Consider the following 17,289-nt stretch of genomic DNA (forward strand, 5'->3'; position numbering starts at 1 on the left):
GCCGTAAGGGAAGGAAACGACGCCTGTCTCTATCATATCTCGGTGGATACCCGAACCGTGCCGTAAGGGCCTTAAAGAAAATGAAATGAAATGAAAATTGCTTTTAAGGAAAGCAAATGCCTGTCTCTCATATCTTGGTTTACACCCGAAAGGAATGCGCACCACAGTACATGTCTCTAAAGCAACCTTCTAAGACAGCACCGTATTCACTACACATGCGTCTCCTCCTCCGCCTCCGTACAAACTTTGTATAGCTAAGACAGTACGTTTCGGAAAAGCCAGCGAGCTATACCCTAAGTGTAACCGTAAGTATGACCTTTAGCTAAACCACAAGCATCACCGCAGCTTTTCGCTTCGAGATATTTTTATTTTATTTATTTATTATTCCTCAAAGGTCCCTTTCGGGACATTACATGAGGGGTGGGGATAACACGGGAAAACAAAAATATTATACATTAATAAGAAATGGACAAATATTACATTGATGAAAGGGCTTCCTCGATGGTGGTCTTGAAAAGTCGGTGAATCATGATGGTGGCCACTTCAGCAGGGAGGTTATTCCAGTCACGGGCAGTCTTTAAGAAAAATTATTGCTGGAATGTGGTGGTATGGGCACGTTTAGGGTAAACAGCGTTCGGGTGGTTATGGCGGGAAATGCGATGGACACGTGGAATTAATTGGTTGGCTTCTGTAAAGTTGTGGAAGAATTTATGAAATAAGCAGAGACGTGCTGTGTTCCGACGGGTGACTAGTGTAGGCAATTGCAATCGTGATTTCAGACCTGAGATGCTGGTATGATAGGAGTAGTCAGATGAGATGAACCTCGCGGCACGATTCTGAACAGACTCAATGGTATTAATTAGGTTAGTCTGATGGGGATCCCAGACAGAGTTAGCATATTCAAGTTTAGGTCTGACGAAAGTCTTGTAAGCGAGCGATTTGAGATAACTTGGTGCTAGAGCAAGGTTGCGCCGAAGATACCCAAGGACACTGTTTGCGGAGTTAGTTATGTTGGTGATATGGAGAGTCCAAGTTAGATCACGAGAGATATGGACGCCTAAGTATTTGTAATGACTGACCGAAGAAATTGGGCAGTTATTAATAGTGTACACTGGCGCGATGAAGTTGGGGCGACGGTGAAAAGAAATCAGTGAGGTCTTTGAAATATTAAGAGACAGGCTTAACGTTAGCTAAGCCACAGCCAAGTTTTTTCTACATATTGTGTAATACATCAGAGTGACGGCTGAATGCGTATAACATGCCGGTGTAATCGCGCGACACTACCAAGCGAATGCCTGCACGGTAGGAAAACACAACTGAAAACGTAGATAAGTAAGCTGTAATCGACCCATATCCTCAAAGGGCGTTTGCCCTGCAGTGGGCGCAGTCAGCGATGATGTTGATGATGATGATTATATGGTAATTAGAAGCCTAACCACCTATGAAGCTTTGTGAATGATCACCCCCCGTGTCGAACGCCGGCCTCCCTACTCAAATACATGAAGCTTTGCATTGCATTTGATGTTATTGAAACGTTCGCCCATAATAAAAAAATAGCAAACGAGAAGCAGAAATATATACCAGCTTCCCGCAAGCATCATAGTATCCTCGCAGATTGCAAAGCGTAGCGAAATAGTGCATCGGCTTTCTGCCTCTCACACCGTGTTAGGAATCTTTGCTTAGTGCTCGGTAGCAGGCTAGACCGAACCAACATGGTGAGCCTAGTTCTCGGAAAGAACTTTTCTATGATAACTCAAGAGGAAGTGCCCTACTTTTTGAAGCTAGGTCAGGGTGTCTAAGAACGCGCAGCTACAAAAAGAAATTTAACGAAGAAGACGACACATGTGCAGTGTGTGGTAGATCTGTGGAAACAATTGAACGCCTCATAATCAAATGTGATGGTATCCATCCGGATGTCGATGCAGGCGCATTCACTCTTCCTGAGGCCCTAGGGTTTAAAGATAACAATGGTCATGTAAATAAATCTGCAGTGGAAGTTAGCAAAAAGCGATTGGAGGATTGGTGGCTGAAAAGCAGAGATGTGGCATAAGGTTATAATTGTAGGAAACCGTAGGTAAAGATGATGGCGATTCTTAATGAGAATTGCCAACACAGTAAACAAAAAAATAACAAAGAAAGAAAAGCTGAGCATGGTGGCCATTGCCACCACCCCGTTTCAAAGGGGCGCTCCTATCCATCCATCCATCCATCCATCCAGCGGCCATTCTCGGTCCATCAGCTGCTCTATTGGTCTGCTAGCTGCAGTAGTAGGTATCGGCTATGCTGTGACAGTGCCGACATTTCTGGGCTGCTGTATCGAAAATTGGCAGTGGCTTAGCTCAGCTATGCCAGGATATACGTAGCCATAGGTGCAGGTTTAACTTGGTTACACCGTGTCGTTTAGCTTTGGTTTCTGCCCCCGGTTTCGTGTAATTGTTTAGCTTTGGTCTTTCCCACCCTGTTCGTCTAACTGTGGCTACGTTAAGGACAGCGGGCCTTACGTCGTCCTCCATCGCCGCATTGCGTTCCAGCGAGGCCAGGGCACGCCGCTCTACGTCCCGACGCCGTCTCTTGGCCAGGCACTCCTCTCTCTGCTCCGGCGTCTCTGCCTCTCGCTTGTTCTTACGCCGTTCGTTCTTCCTGTTCCCGGCGGCCAGCCGCCAGGCCGCAACTTCGGAGTCGAACGAGTTGAGATTCTCCAGTCTCCAGCTCCGCTCTTCGAAAACATAGCGCAAAAAGGACACGGACGACACAGAAGTGGACAGGACAGGCGCTAACTTGCAACTTTATTTTCGAAATGCCACCACGTCTAATATATAGGAGCCGATCACCACCATCAAGCGATGAGCATGCGCAAAGAAGAGCGCAATTAGGATTACAGCGTTTGGAAAATAAGCAAAAATTACGATAAAATAACAAAAGGAAAACACGGTGTCGGGGGAACACCGAAAGAAAAGAGACATCGCGTACTGAAACTTACTGCAAAAAGTGCTTTTCAAGCTTGTCAAGGTTAAGAGCCAAGCAAATAACGCGGCAAAAAGGGAGATAAAAATCGATCGACTAAAAGATGAAGGGAGTGTACAAGGCTCCACTCTAAGACAAACACGTGGTGAAGAAAGACGGAATGACAATGGGGAAATTACATTTGTGGGAATGGCAATGGAAATAAAAGATAGCAGAAAATTAGGCCGAAAACAGATAAGGGGTGTGATACTCTATATAATGAAATTAAAAAATTTCAAAAACTAGGAAACTATAAAGTATATGTATATGAAAAGTACAGGAAAGGATAAGACGAGAAGTATAAAACACGAGTGTAGAGGGCTCCACGCTAAAACAACGAGGGGGGGGGGGGGGGGGATGGGATATGCAGATATGAGAAATGGAATATGGAAATAAGAAATGAAGTAAAAGCCAATAAAACGCCAAGGAATTAAAAGCAAGGAAACGCAAAGGAAAAGCGGGACCATTCCAATTCACAACTAGAAAGGGTGCTTACGGTAAGCAGTCTTAAGACATGGTTCACACCTACAGATAGCCGTCAAGGAATTCAACTTCACTGTCGAGTAATTGAATAGAAGGTGCGCTGACGCACTTTTTCCCAGCTTTTCTTATAAAATACGCCTCCATGACTTCACGCTCTCTTTTATGCGAAGCATATTACTAGAGCTACACTACAGCCCGTCGAGCGCGGCGGTGGAGCTACCACCGTGACCACGTGACAACATGACGTCACAGCAGAGGAGAGATGGGCTGCCGGATCGCGCGGTCAGCCGCGGCGGTGGAGGCTCCACATCAGAGGCGCGGCGGCTGACCACGTGACAACATGACGTCACAGCAGAGGAGAGATGGGCTGCCGGCTCGCGCGGTTGGCCGCGGCGGGGGAGGCTCCACATCAGAGGCGCTGCCTGCTGCTGCTGGGGGTACATCAATACAGTCTATAGGGAATGGTGGCGGTGGTGGAATAACTAAGGGTGTTTCCAATGTACTTTCCATGGGTGCCAAGAATGCTGTTGTAGCCGGTGCTGGGGCAGCGGTTGTACACTCTGCATTGAATTCACCGATGATCCCGTATATAGCTGCCACGGAAATCCTTGCTACACTTCTAGTGGTTGTATTAAAATGACCAAGTATTCAACCAAGGAAAGCCATGTATTACCAAGCCTAGCCATCAATATGCTTCGTATCTGACTAGGCTTAACCTTAGCTAAGCCTCAGCCATTTTTTCCTGTAGCTGATGTTAAGAATTCTGTTTTATCTATTTTTGGATAGCATCCGTTCTCTTGCTCTGTTTCACATGCTTTGCAATGGTCGGCTAGGTTGCTTCCTGATTTGTTGCGTACGCATAATCTATGTTCTCTCGCCCTCTCATTAAAGCATCTTCCTGCCTGCCCAATGTAATGACGCCCGCAACTGATAGGAATTCTGTACACAACGTTCGCCTTACATTCCGTAAACTTCGTTTGATGTTTCGTCGTGCAGTCATCTCGTTTTACCATTTTCTTGGTGCAGACCTTGGAAAGCTTACAAGGGGCAGAGATAACCACTTGTACATTATAACGCGCTGCCAGCTTCTTGAAATTATGTGAAAACCTATGATAATATGGTATTACCTGGACAGCAGTCTTGCTTTTGATCTCTTCACTCCCCTGCTCACTACAGGAAACCTTGGAGGCTTTCAGCTTTTGCAAAAGGCTTTCACACACTGCCAGTATAAGGTCTACGGGGAATCCAGCCTCTTGCAGCCGCCTGGATTTTGTAGCTGCTCCGTGGAGACAGGAAGACACGATACCCCGCTTAACAACTTTAGAATGCACGCTGTCAAAGCGTAACAGACGTTTTTTGATTCGTGTATGGTACATCCAGCAGATATTAAGGTTGGTGAAATCTAATTCAATATCTAAGAACTGAATACGGCCATCCGTAGGTGATTCCCAAATGAAATTTAACCCGGCACCGTGCTGCGAAAAAATGCTCAACACTTCCCTGACAACGTCGCATTCTCTTCCATGACCTTTGCTAAAAATAATAAGGAAATCATCAACGTATCTGACCACTTTTAAAACAGGAGGGTCAGAAAGATTGGCTTGAATGCGTTTGTCAATCGCGGATAAAAATAGGTCACATAACAAAGGCGCAACAGAAGAACCGATACAAATGCCTCTCTTTTAGATATAGAAATGTCCTTCTGAAAAGATAGCGGCGGACGCAAGGTAGAATTCCAGCAAAGACAGGAAAGAATCGCTGCTGGTTCCCGCGCCGTTCTGGAAGGCTATTTCCCCGCTTTCACATATTGTTTCTCGGATCACCGAGAGCAACTCTCCGTGAGGCACTGAATAATAAAGGTCTTCTATGTCTACTGAAATGTTTATGTCTTCTATGTCTACTTCTATGTCCCTTCATCTTTTAGTCGATCGATTTGTATCTCCCTTTTGCCGCGTTATTTGTTTGGCTCTTCACCTTGACAAGCTTGAAAAGCGCCCTTTGAAGTAAGTTTTAGTACGCGATGTCTCTTTCGGTGTTCCCCCGGCACCATGTTTTCCTTTTCTTATTTTATCGTAATTTTTGCTTATTTTCCAAACGCTGTAATCTTTATTGTGCTCTTCTTTGCGCATGCTCATCGCTTGATGGTGGTGATCGGCTCCTGTATATTAGACGTGGTGTCATTTCGAAAATAAAGTTGCAAGTTAGCGCCTGTACTCTCCGCTTCTGTGTCGCCCGTGTCCTTTTTGCGCTATGTTTTCGAAGAACTGTAATCAACTAGCCCAAACCAGGCTACTGTTCCAGCTCCGCTCGGCAGCGGCCCGACTCTCATTCTCCATGGCAAGCGGCTATACCCCCGGCTGTATCACCCTGCATTTGTACGGCAACGCAGCCGCCTCGCGGATGCGCTGAAGAGCGCGCCATGCATCATGCATGCGCACAGCTGGCGAGGCGGCGGCGCGCGTATTGACGTCCCTCGGCTCCTCGCGCATGCGCACAGCTGGCGAACCGAGGCGGCCGGAGCGGCGGCGAGGCGCGCGCCGGCTGCGCGCTGTGACGTCACTGAGCTCCTCGCGCATGCTAAGAACTGCACCTGTCGGTGGTACGCGAAACGGAGCAACTGTGGCGAACGTAGCTCTCACAACAAAACTAGTTTGCTCTCAACCCCAAAGGCAAGTTGTGACGACGTTACAAGGCCATATAACCTCTCTCGACCAATCAGACAATTTCGACTCCCACATCGGGGCGGGGGGGGGGGGGGGGGGGGAGGGTAGTCGACGACAGCTCCAGTGCTGTTGCATCGAAACATTTCAGCTGGTGTTCACTTCAGTGAGCTTTCAGGACAAATGCAATTAGGGAACACCAGAGCCTGCGCAGGCTGTGCCGCGTCAAGCGCGATACTCGGAGAGACCGGGTGTAAACGTTGCTTGTTTTATTTATATATTTGTACCAGTTCCATCCATTCCGCGATCGCTTCCTTCATATGCATTCTTCCGCTGACATCTACAGGAAATCTTTACTCATGACTATCTTGCTTCTGCATGTCTCTGAACAGCAAGCACTGCTCGCCTGTTCCCTCGCCTGAGATGGAAGAGTTCATCTTCTCATTTATTTTGTTTGTCTTTTTTCTTTTTCAGAGGAAAAGTACGATATAAAACTTCTGATTACAAAGCATAAGCTCCTTTCACTCCACGTAACTGTTGAAGAGGGGCAAAACGCGGCCAACGAATTATGGGTGAGTCGTTGGCTTGGTGCTGCATACAGGCGAACATTTCATCGACTTGATATCAACAATACGGTGCACAAGCGCCAACATTTATAGAGAGAGCAATGCTATCCGTCCAAGGAAAAGCAGCTATGAAAAGCACCCGGAAATTGCAATGACACATGGAGCTACAGGCAGCTGTAAAGACTTGACGAAAAACGGCAAACATTTTTCTGAAGGAACCAGCGCACAAAACACAACGGACAAGAAAAAGGTGGTACACGACGGACAGGAGCGCTGAACTTACAACTTTATTTATTTATTATGCTTTATTATGCTTTCGCTGTGTGACACGCCTCCCTGACATGGCTGTATATATACGTTGCATCTTTACTTCCGAAATAAAGTTGTAAGTTCAGCGCTCCTGTCCGTCGTGTACCACCTTTTTCTTGTCCGTTGTGTTTTGTGCGCTGGTTCCTTCAGAAGTATGTATTACCAACTAGCCCAACAACAAGTGTTGGCAAACATTTACCTCATAAGGAGTGTTATAAAAAGATGAATTTTCCCAACCTGACTTCGAAAATGAACGTAAAGCTTTCATAAATTTGCCGGTAATCGCTGTCGTGTACGCGGGCCTGTATACTTCTCTGAAAAGAGTAAGAATAAGAAATCCGACCTGTTCCCGTAGAATACCTCGTTGCGGTATTCGCCTTCTGGTCAGCAGGCCTTTGGCTGCTGATCCGAAACACGCGGGTTCGATCTCAGCCGCGGTGGTCGAATTTCGATGAAGGCGAAATTCTAGAGGCTCGTGTACTGTGCGATGTCAGCGAACGTTAAAGAACCCCAGGTGGACGAAATTTCCAGCGCCCTTCACCACGGCGTCCCTCGTAGCCTGAGCTTCTCCGGAACGTTAAACCTCAATAAACCAAACCGACCCAATATATTGACATGTATCATTCTAGTGTCCGTTCGATCGCGCTCAAGGCCGCAGGAAATGGGTGTTATCATTTTTGTTCATGAGGCGAGAAGCGAACGGACTAATCTCGATTGATCACAGCCGTGAAGAGCTGCATCTACGTTTTTCCAGATTCGTGTAGATGATCTTGACCTGTTATCTCGAAGTTTCCTTGCCGCCTTTAAATTGAGCGATGCCACTAGCGGCGGGTATTCGTAGTTCGACGAGTGACGAGCACATTTGTTGCTTACGCCGCTGCCGTGCTGTTTAGTTCTTTTGCGGGTGCAAGTCAGCCCAAATAAAGAGCTTCGTTTGCAAGTCATGTTGCGGTCTTCCTGACCGCTGGACTGCCGTCACTACAACGTGGCAATATTGATACATAATAAGGGAGTAATTACTCATTGACGTCCACCCGAGCGCAGCCATACGGCCACAAAGGAAAGCTACCATAAGCTTGCCGTCCCGGTTAGCTCAATTAGTAGAGCGACTGCTCCGGTGTAGCGGTGGTCCCGGGTTCGAACCCCGGACCAGGACGAATTTTTCTTTAACTATGAAGTTTCTGTGAAAGCTGTATAGCTTTCCTTTGTGGCCGTATGGCTGCGCTCGGGTGGACGTCAATGAGTAATTACTCCCTTATTACAAATCTACTCTACCTTGGGGGATTCCCCTAAATATTTGGTCAATATTGATACATCTTTGCGAATATGGGAACGGGTTTGTTTACCAGGCCAAAACAAGGACCGGGGACTTCACGGAACGGTCAGCGTTTTTCAGGCCCCATAGCTTAGTCCTGTCGCCTATCGTGTCAATCTTCTTCTTACTCCAATGCAGCGCGGCGTAACAGTACACACACACACACACACACATGCATACATACATACATACATACATACATACATACATACATACATACATACATACATACATACATACATACATACATACATACATACATACATACATACATACATACATACATACATACATACATACATACATACATACATAAATACATATTTTATCGCAAAGAACGAATTTTCTGAGAAAGCTGTATAGCTTTCCTTTGTAGCCGTATGGCTGCGCTCGGGTGGACGTCAATGAGTAATTACTCCCTTATTACAAATCTACTCTACCTTGGAGGATTCCCCTAAATATTTCGTCAATATTGATACATCTTTGCGAATATGGGAACGGGTTTGTTTACAAGGCCAAAACAAGGACCGGGGACTTCACGGAACGGTCAGCGTTTTTCAGGCCCCATAGCTTAGTCCTGTCGCCTATCGTGTCAATCTTCTTACTCCAATGCAGCGCGGCGTAACAGTACACACACACACACACACATGCATGCATGCATACATACATACATACATACATACATACATACATACATACATACATACATACATACATACATACATACATACATACATACATACATACATACATATTTTATCGCAAAGAACGAATTTTCTGAGAAAGCTGTATAGCTTTCTTTTGTAGCCGTATGGCTGCGCTCGGGTGGACGTCAATGAGTAATTACTCCCTTATTACAAATCTACTCTACCTTAGGGGATTCCCCTAAATATTTGGTCAATATTGATACATCTTTGCGAATATGGGAACGGGTTTGTTTACAAGGCCAAAACAAGGACTGGGGACTTCACGGAACGGTCAGCGTTTTTCAGGCCCCATAGCTTAGTCCTGTCGCCTATCGTGTCAATATTCTTCTTACTCCAATGCAGCGCGGCGTAACAGTACACACACACACACACATGCATGCATACATACATACATACATACATACATACATACATACATACATACATACATACATACATACATACATACATACATACATACATACATACATACATACATACATACATACATACATACATATTTTATCGCGAAGAACGAATTTTCTGAGAAAGCTGTATAGCTTTCCTTTGTAGCCGTATGGCTGCGCTCGGGTGGACGTCAATGAGTAATTACTCCCTTATTACAAATCTACTCTACCTTGGGGGATTCCCCTAAATATTTGGTCAATATTGATACATCTTTGCGAATATGGGAACGGGTTTGTTTACAAGGCCAAAACAAGGACCGGGGACTTGACGCAACGGTCAGCGTTTTTCAGGCCCCATAGCTTAGTCCTGTCGCCAATCGTGTCAATCTTCTTCTTACTCCAATGCAGCGCGGCGTAACAGTACACACACACACACACATGCATGCATACATACATACATACATACATACATACATACATACATACATACATACATACATACATACATACATACATACATACATACATACATACATACATACATACATACATACATACATACATACATACATACATACATACATACATAAATACATATTTTATCGCACAGAACGAATTTTCTGAGAAAGCTGTATAGCTTTCCTTTGTAGCCGTATGGCTGCGCTCGGGTGGACGTCAATGAGTAATTACTCCCTTATTACAAATCTACTCTACCTTGGGGGATTCCCCTAAATATTTGGTCAATATTGATACATCTTTGCGAATACAGGAACGGGTTTGTCTACAAGGCCAAAACAAGGGCCGGGGACTTCACGGAACGGTCAGCGTTTTTCAGGCCCCATAGCTTAGTCCTGTCGCCTATCGTGTCAATCTTCTTCTTACTCCAATGCAGCGCGGCGTAACAGTACACACACACACACACATGCATGCATGCATACATACATACATACATACATACATACATACATACATACATACATACATACATACATACATACATACATACATACATACATACATACATACATACATACATACATACATACATACATACATACATAAATACATATTTTATCGCAAAGAACGAATTTTCTGAGAAAGCTGTATAGCTTTCCTTTGTAGCCGTATGGCTGCGCTCGGGTGGACGTCAATGAGTAATTACTCCCTTATTACAAATCTACTCTACCTTGGGGGATTCCCCTAAATATTTGGTCAATATTGATACATCTTTGCGAATATAGGAACGGGTTTGTTTACAAGGCCAAAACAAGGGCCGGGGACTTCACGGAACGGTCAGCGTTTTTCAGGCCCCATAGCTTAGTCCTGTCGCCTATCGTGTCAATCTTCTTACTCCAATGCAGCGCGGCGTAACAGTACACACACACACACACACATGCATACATACATACATACATACATACATACATACATACATACATACATACATACATACATACATACATACATACATACATACATACATACATACATACATACATACATACATACATACATACATACATACATACATACATACATACATACATACATACATACATAAATACATATTTTATCGCACAGAACGAATTTTCTGAGAAAGCTGTATAGCTTTCCTTTGTAGCCGTATGGCTGCGCTCGGGTGGACGTCAATGAGTAATTACTCCCTTATTACAAATCTACTCTACCTTGGGGGATTCCCCTAAATATTTGGTCAATATTGATACATCTTTGCGAATACAGGAACGGGTTTGTCTACAAGGCCAAAACAAGGGCCGGGGACTTCACGGAACGGTCAGCGTTTTTCAGGCCCCATAGCTTAGTCCTGTCGCCTATCGTGTCAATCTTCTTCTTACTCCAATGCAGCGCGGCGTAACAGTACACACACACACACACATGCATGCATGCATACATACATACATACATACATACATACATACATACATACATACATACATACATACATACATACATACATACATACATACATACATATTTTATCGCAAAGAACAAATTTTCAGGGAAAGCTGTATAGCTTTCCTTTGTAGCCGTATGGCTGCGCTCGGGTGGACGTCAAAGAGTAATTACTCCCTTATTACAAATCTACTCTACCTTGGGGGATTCCCCTAAATATTTGGTCAATATTGTTACATCTTTGCGAATATGGGAACACACACACACACACACACACACATGCACGCATACATACATACATACATACATACATACATACATACATACATACATACATACATACATACATACATACATACATACATACATACATACATACATACATACATACATACATACATACATACATACATACATACATACATACATACATACATATTTTATCGCAAAGAACGAATTTTCTGAGAAAGCTGTATAGCTTTCCTTTCTAGCCGTATGGCTGCGCTCGGGTGACGTCAATGAGTAATTACTCCCTTATTACAAATCTACTCTACCTTGGGGGATTCCCCTAAATATTTGGTCAATATTGATACATCTTTGCGAATATGGGAACGGGTTTGTTTACAAGGCCAAAACAAGGACCGGGGACTTCACGGAACGGTCAGCGTTTTTCAGGCCCCATAGCTTAGTCCTGTCGCCTATCGTGTCAATCTTCTTCTTACTCCAATGCAGCGCGGCGTAACAGTACACACACACACACACACACGCATGCATGCATACATACATACATACATACATACATACATACATACATACATACATACATACATAAATACATATTTTATCGCGAAGAAAGAATTTTCTGAGAAAGCTGTATAGCTTTCCTTTGTAGCCGTATGGCTGCGCTCGGGTGGACGTCAATGAGTAATTACTCCCTTATTACAAATCTACTCTACCTTGGGGGATTCCCCTAAATATTTGGTCAATATTGATACATCTTTGCGAATATGGGAACGGGTTTGTTTACAAGGTCAAAACAAGGACCGGGGACTTCACGGAACGGTCAGCGTTTTTCAGGCCCCATAGCTTAGTCCTGTCGCCTATCGTGTCAATCTTCTTCTTACTCCAATGCAGCGCGGCGTAACAGTACACACACACACACATGCATGCATACATACATACATACATACATACATACATACATACATACATACATACATACATACATACATATTTTATCGCAAAGAACGAATTTTCTGAGAAAGCTGTATAGCTTTCCTTTGTAGCCGTATGGCTGCGCTCGGGTGGACGTCAATGAGTAATTACTCCCTTATTACAAATCTACTCTACCTTGGGGGATTCCCCTAAATATTTGGTCAATATTGATACATCTTTGCGAATATGGGAACGGGTTTGTTTACAAGGCCAAAACAAGGACCGGGGACTTCACGGAACGGTCAGCGTTTTTCAGGCCCCATAGCTTAGTCCTGTCGCCTATCGTGTCAATCTTCTTCTTACTCCAATGCAGCGCGGCGTAACAGTACACACACACACACACGCACACATGCATGCATACATACATACATACATACATACATACATACATACATACATATTTTATCGCAAAGAACGAATTTTCTGAGAAAGCTGTATAGCTTTCCTTTGTAGCCGTATGGCTGCGCTCGGGTGGACGTCAATGAGTAATTACTCCCTTATTACAAATCTACTCTACCTTGGGGGATTCCCCTAAATATTTGGTCAATATTGATACATCTTTGCGAATATGGGAACGGGTTTGTTTACAAGGCCAAAACAAGGACCGGGGACTTCACGGAACGGTCAGCGTTTTTCAGGCCCCATAGCTTAATCCTGTCGCCTATCGTGTCAATCTTCTTCTTACTCCAATGCAGCGCGGCGTAACAGTACACACACACACACACACATGCATACATACATACATACATACATACATACATACATACATACATACATACATACATACATACATACATACATACATACATACATACATACATACATAAATACATATTTTATCGCGAAGAACCAATTTTCTGAGAAAGCTGTATAGCTTTCCTTTGTAGCCGTATGGCTGCGCTCGGGTGGACGCCAATGAGTAATTACTCCCTTATTACAAATCTACTCTACCTTGGGGGATTCCCCTAAATATTTGGTCAATATTGATACATCTTTGCGAATATGGGAACGGGTTTGTTTACAAGGCCAAAACAAGGACCGGGGACTTCACGGAACGGTCAGCGTTTTTCAGGCCCCATAGCTTAGTCCTGTCGCCTATCGTGTCAATCTTCTTCTTACTCCAATGCAGCGCGGCGTAACAGTACACACACACACACACACACATACATACATACATACATACATACATACATACATACATACATACATACATACATACATACATACATACATACATACATACATACATGCATACATACATACATACATACATAAATACATATTTTATCGCAAAGAACGAATTTTCTGAGAAAGCTGTATAGCTTTCCTTTGTAGCCGTATGGCTGCGCTCGGGTGGACGTCAATGAGTAATTACTCCCTTATTACAAATCTACTCTACCTTGGGGGATTCCCCTAAATATTTGGTCAATATTGATACATCTTTGCGAATATGGGAACGGGTTTGTTTACAAGGCCAAAACAAGGACCGGGGACTTCACGGAACGGTCAGCGTTTTTCAGGCCCCATAGCTTAGTCCTGTCGCCTATCGTGTCAATCTTCTTCTTACTCCAATGCAGCGCGGCGTAACAGTACACACACACACACACACACACACATGCATGCATACATACATACATACATACATACATACATACATACATACATACATACATACATACATACATACATACATACATACATACATACATACATACATACATACATACATACATACATACATACATATTTTATCGCAAAGAACGAATTTTCTGAGAAAGCTGTATAGCTTTCCTTTGTAGCCGTATGGCTGCGCCCGGGTGGATGTCAATGAGTAATTACTCCCTTATTGCATACATACATACCTACCTACCTACATACATACATACATAAACATACATACATACATACATACATGCATGCATGCATGCATACATACATACATACATACATACCATACATACATACCATACATACATACATACCATACATACATACCATACATCCATACATACATACATACATACTTACATACATACATACATACATACATACATACATACATACATACATACATACATACATACATACATACATACATACATACATAAAGCGAATCATCCAAGGTGACCGATTCATTCTCTTGGCACACTCACAGAACCGATCTCAGAGTACATCGATTCTCTCATCAAACATATACCTCCGAATCGTTCGTCTTATATACGCGACACTAATCATTTCCAGAAAGAATTATCCAATATCACCCGTCCTCAAGGCGCTTTCCTAGCTACTCTAAGCCTGACATCACTTTACACTACCAACCCATAAGACGACGGAATTCTGGCCATGGTCGGTGCATATAAATAATACGAAATTCTAAACTCCCCTAGTCCAAGTGCCGTCGAGACAGTTGCTAATTTGTTCCTTAAACTGAACACCTTTGAATTCAACTACTCATATTATCTTAAATCTAGCGGGACAGTTATGGGCACAAAAATGTCATCAAATTACGCCAACATATTTATGAACAAAACTGAATCAGACTTTTTTAATATCCAAGCAAACCCGCTGTTTACAAACGCTTTCTGGATGACATATTTACAATTTGGACAGAAACCGAATACGAACTCATCCAATTTATCACCTCATTCAACAAAATACATCCTAATATCTCTTTCAAACACACCTACTCAACCCATAAAATTAACTTCCTTGATGTTTTGGTTCCAGTTGAAGGAAACAGATTAATCATTGGAGTCTATAAGAAACCCACAGACAGACAACAGTGTCCTGACTTGAATGGCTGCGGCCCACGCAACTGCAAAACATCGATCACATACTCACAGGCCGTCAGATTCAAACGAATTTCCTCACGATCGGAAGGTTTTCATGAAAATGTTAATCGCATACGGGGCATTCTAAACAAACGAAACATTACACGTCCTCAATAACCAACGATGCCATTAAAAAGGCGGAAGCAACGAATCATAATCCCGTAATTGACGAATCTCAGCCAATATCACAGCGTTTTAATCTCATACTAGCCTTCACAAACAACCTTCCGAACATTAACAAAACAAGAAAAAAAATACTTCAATAGCATAGAACCTAGCGACGGTCTTTCCAAAATTTTCTCAACTGCCCCCCAGGTAACATACAGAAGACCAAAAAATTGGCTGTGGTTTGACCAATAGCCATCCCAAGTAGAATTGCAGAAGCAACGGCGCGGCAGTCGCAGCGGCGACGGCACCTCACCCGCGTAGTGGAAGAGTCGGCGGTGGCCCCAGCGCCGCAGCTGTGCGCCGTGTGACGTCACTATTCTTGAAGAATGCACTGCTGCCGCAGCGGCGACAGCACCGCTGAGTCACCCGCGCAGCGGCGGCTCCGCGCTGCTCTGACGTCACTCGCTCCTCGCGCATGCGCAGTTGGGGCTCTCCGGGGCTCCGCGAAATCGCTCACACGTAGCATAGTCTTGCTTCCGCAACAAAAACTGACAGAACCATGTTGTCTGTTTGACAGTCAATAAGTCGAGAGTTGTGGGTTGCACACGATGCGAAAAAAAAATGCCGCTACCGTCTGGGGAGACGTTGAAGTAACGCGCGCTAGCTGTTCGGTAGCGCCATCTATCGCCCATGTGTTGTATTGCCACGTGATTAGGCTACTTTTCCATACCTTACGGCGAGCGAGCGCCTACCGCTTTGCGGTCGGATATCTTTGGCCAATTTGGCCCAAAAAAAGTTTTCCGACACTTTGGAGTGCGGTAGGTGCCCGGTCGTCTTGAGGTATGAAATTGTGAGCTGCCGAGTGCTGGCAACATGGCCGCTATGTTAAGCCTAACCATAAGAAAATATTAACCTAATAGACAATATTGTTGTCTAATATAGAATCGTTCGAGAACAACGCAGAATGCGATCAATCGAGACAAATCTGTGCGCGTCTTCCATCATAAACAAAGCGATAAAGCGGCGTTCCGGCAGCTTTGAGGAATGACAAAAACACCGCAAAGATTCGCGCATACAGTCAAAAATCACCAGGCACGGGGAAACCCTGATCATCCATGCCCAGAGAGCTGCAAACTCAGCGGTGCCCTGGAATAGGGGCGCTGACCCTGTGAGACAGAACCAAGCCATAAACAAGAAGAAGATGGAAGAATTCTGTCGGCCGTAATATCTGTAAATTAATGCAATAAAGTTTATCCTATCCTATCCACTGGCAGCCGAGGGTTTGCCCTTGTGAATGGTCCAGACGTACGACGAAACAGCAGTTTAATATATGTTTCGGCCGGAGGGCCTGTACCGCTACCTATTACATATACCATTGTTGAATATACGTATATATTAAGGTGGCCAGCAGTCGCTGAAAAAAGACAACCATAGAGGAATGTTTACATTATTTTTTTTCAGGGCGCTATATATATATACAGTTTCTTTAATTGGTTTTTTGAGGAAAGGAAATGGCGTAGTATCTGTGTCACATATCTCGGTGGACACCTGAACCGCACCCAAACAGAAGAAAGGAAGGTGCGAGTGAACGAAGAAAGGAAGGAAAAGGTGCGGTAGATGAGGTCTCCGGAATAATGTCGACCTCCTGGGGATCTTTAACGTGCACTGACATCGCACTGCACACGGACGCCTTTTGCGTTCCGCCTCCATCGAAACGCGACCGCCGCGGTCGGGTTCGAACCCGTGTACTCAGGCTCGGTGGACGAGCGCCTTAACCACTGAGCCACTGCCAAGA

General features: G+C 44.2%; 1 protein-coding gene across 1 annotated transcript in view; it reads left to right on the forward strand.

Annotated features, from left to right (window-relative positions):
- LOC149366340 (uncharacterized) overlaps positions 1 to 17,289 on the forward strand; it is a 68,917-nt gene that overhangs the window by 45,958 nt on the left and 5,670 nt on the right. The window contains exon 5 of the mRNA XM_089570356.1: positions 6,621 to 6,718. Within this exon, the coding sequence (XP_089426482.1) occupies positions 6,621 to 6,718 (98 nt within the window). The remainder of the gene's footprint in view (positions 1 to 6,620; positions 6,719 to 17,289) is intronic.

This window comes from Amblyomma mixtum, chromosome 1, assembly GCF_055824585.1.
Source record: "Amblyomma mixtum isolate Tamu chromosome 1, ASM5582458v1, whole genome shotgun sequence".
NCBI lineage: Eukaryota > Metazoa > Arthropoda > Arachnida > Ixodida > Ixodidae > Amblyomma > Amblyomma mixtum.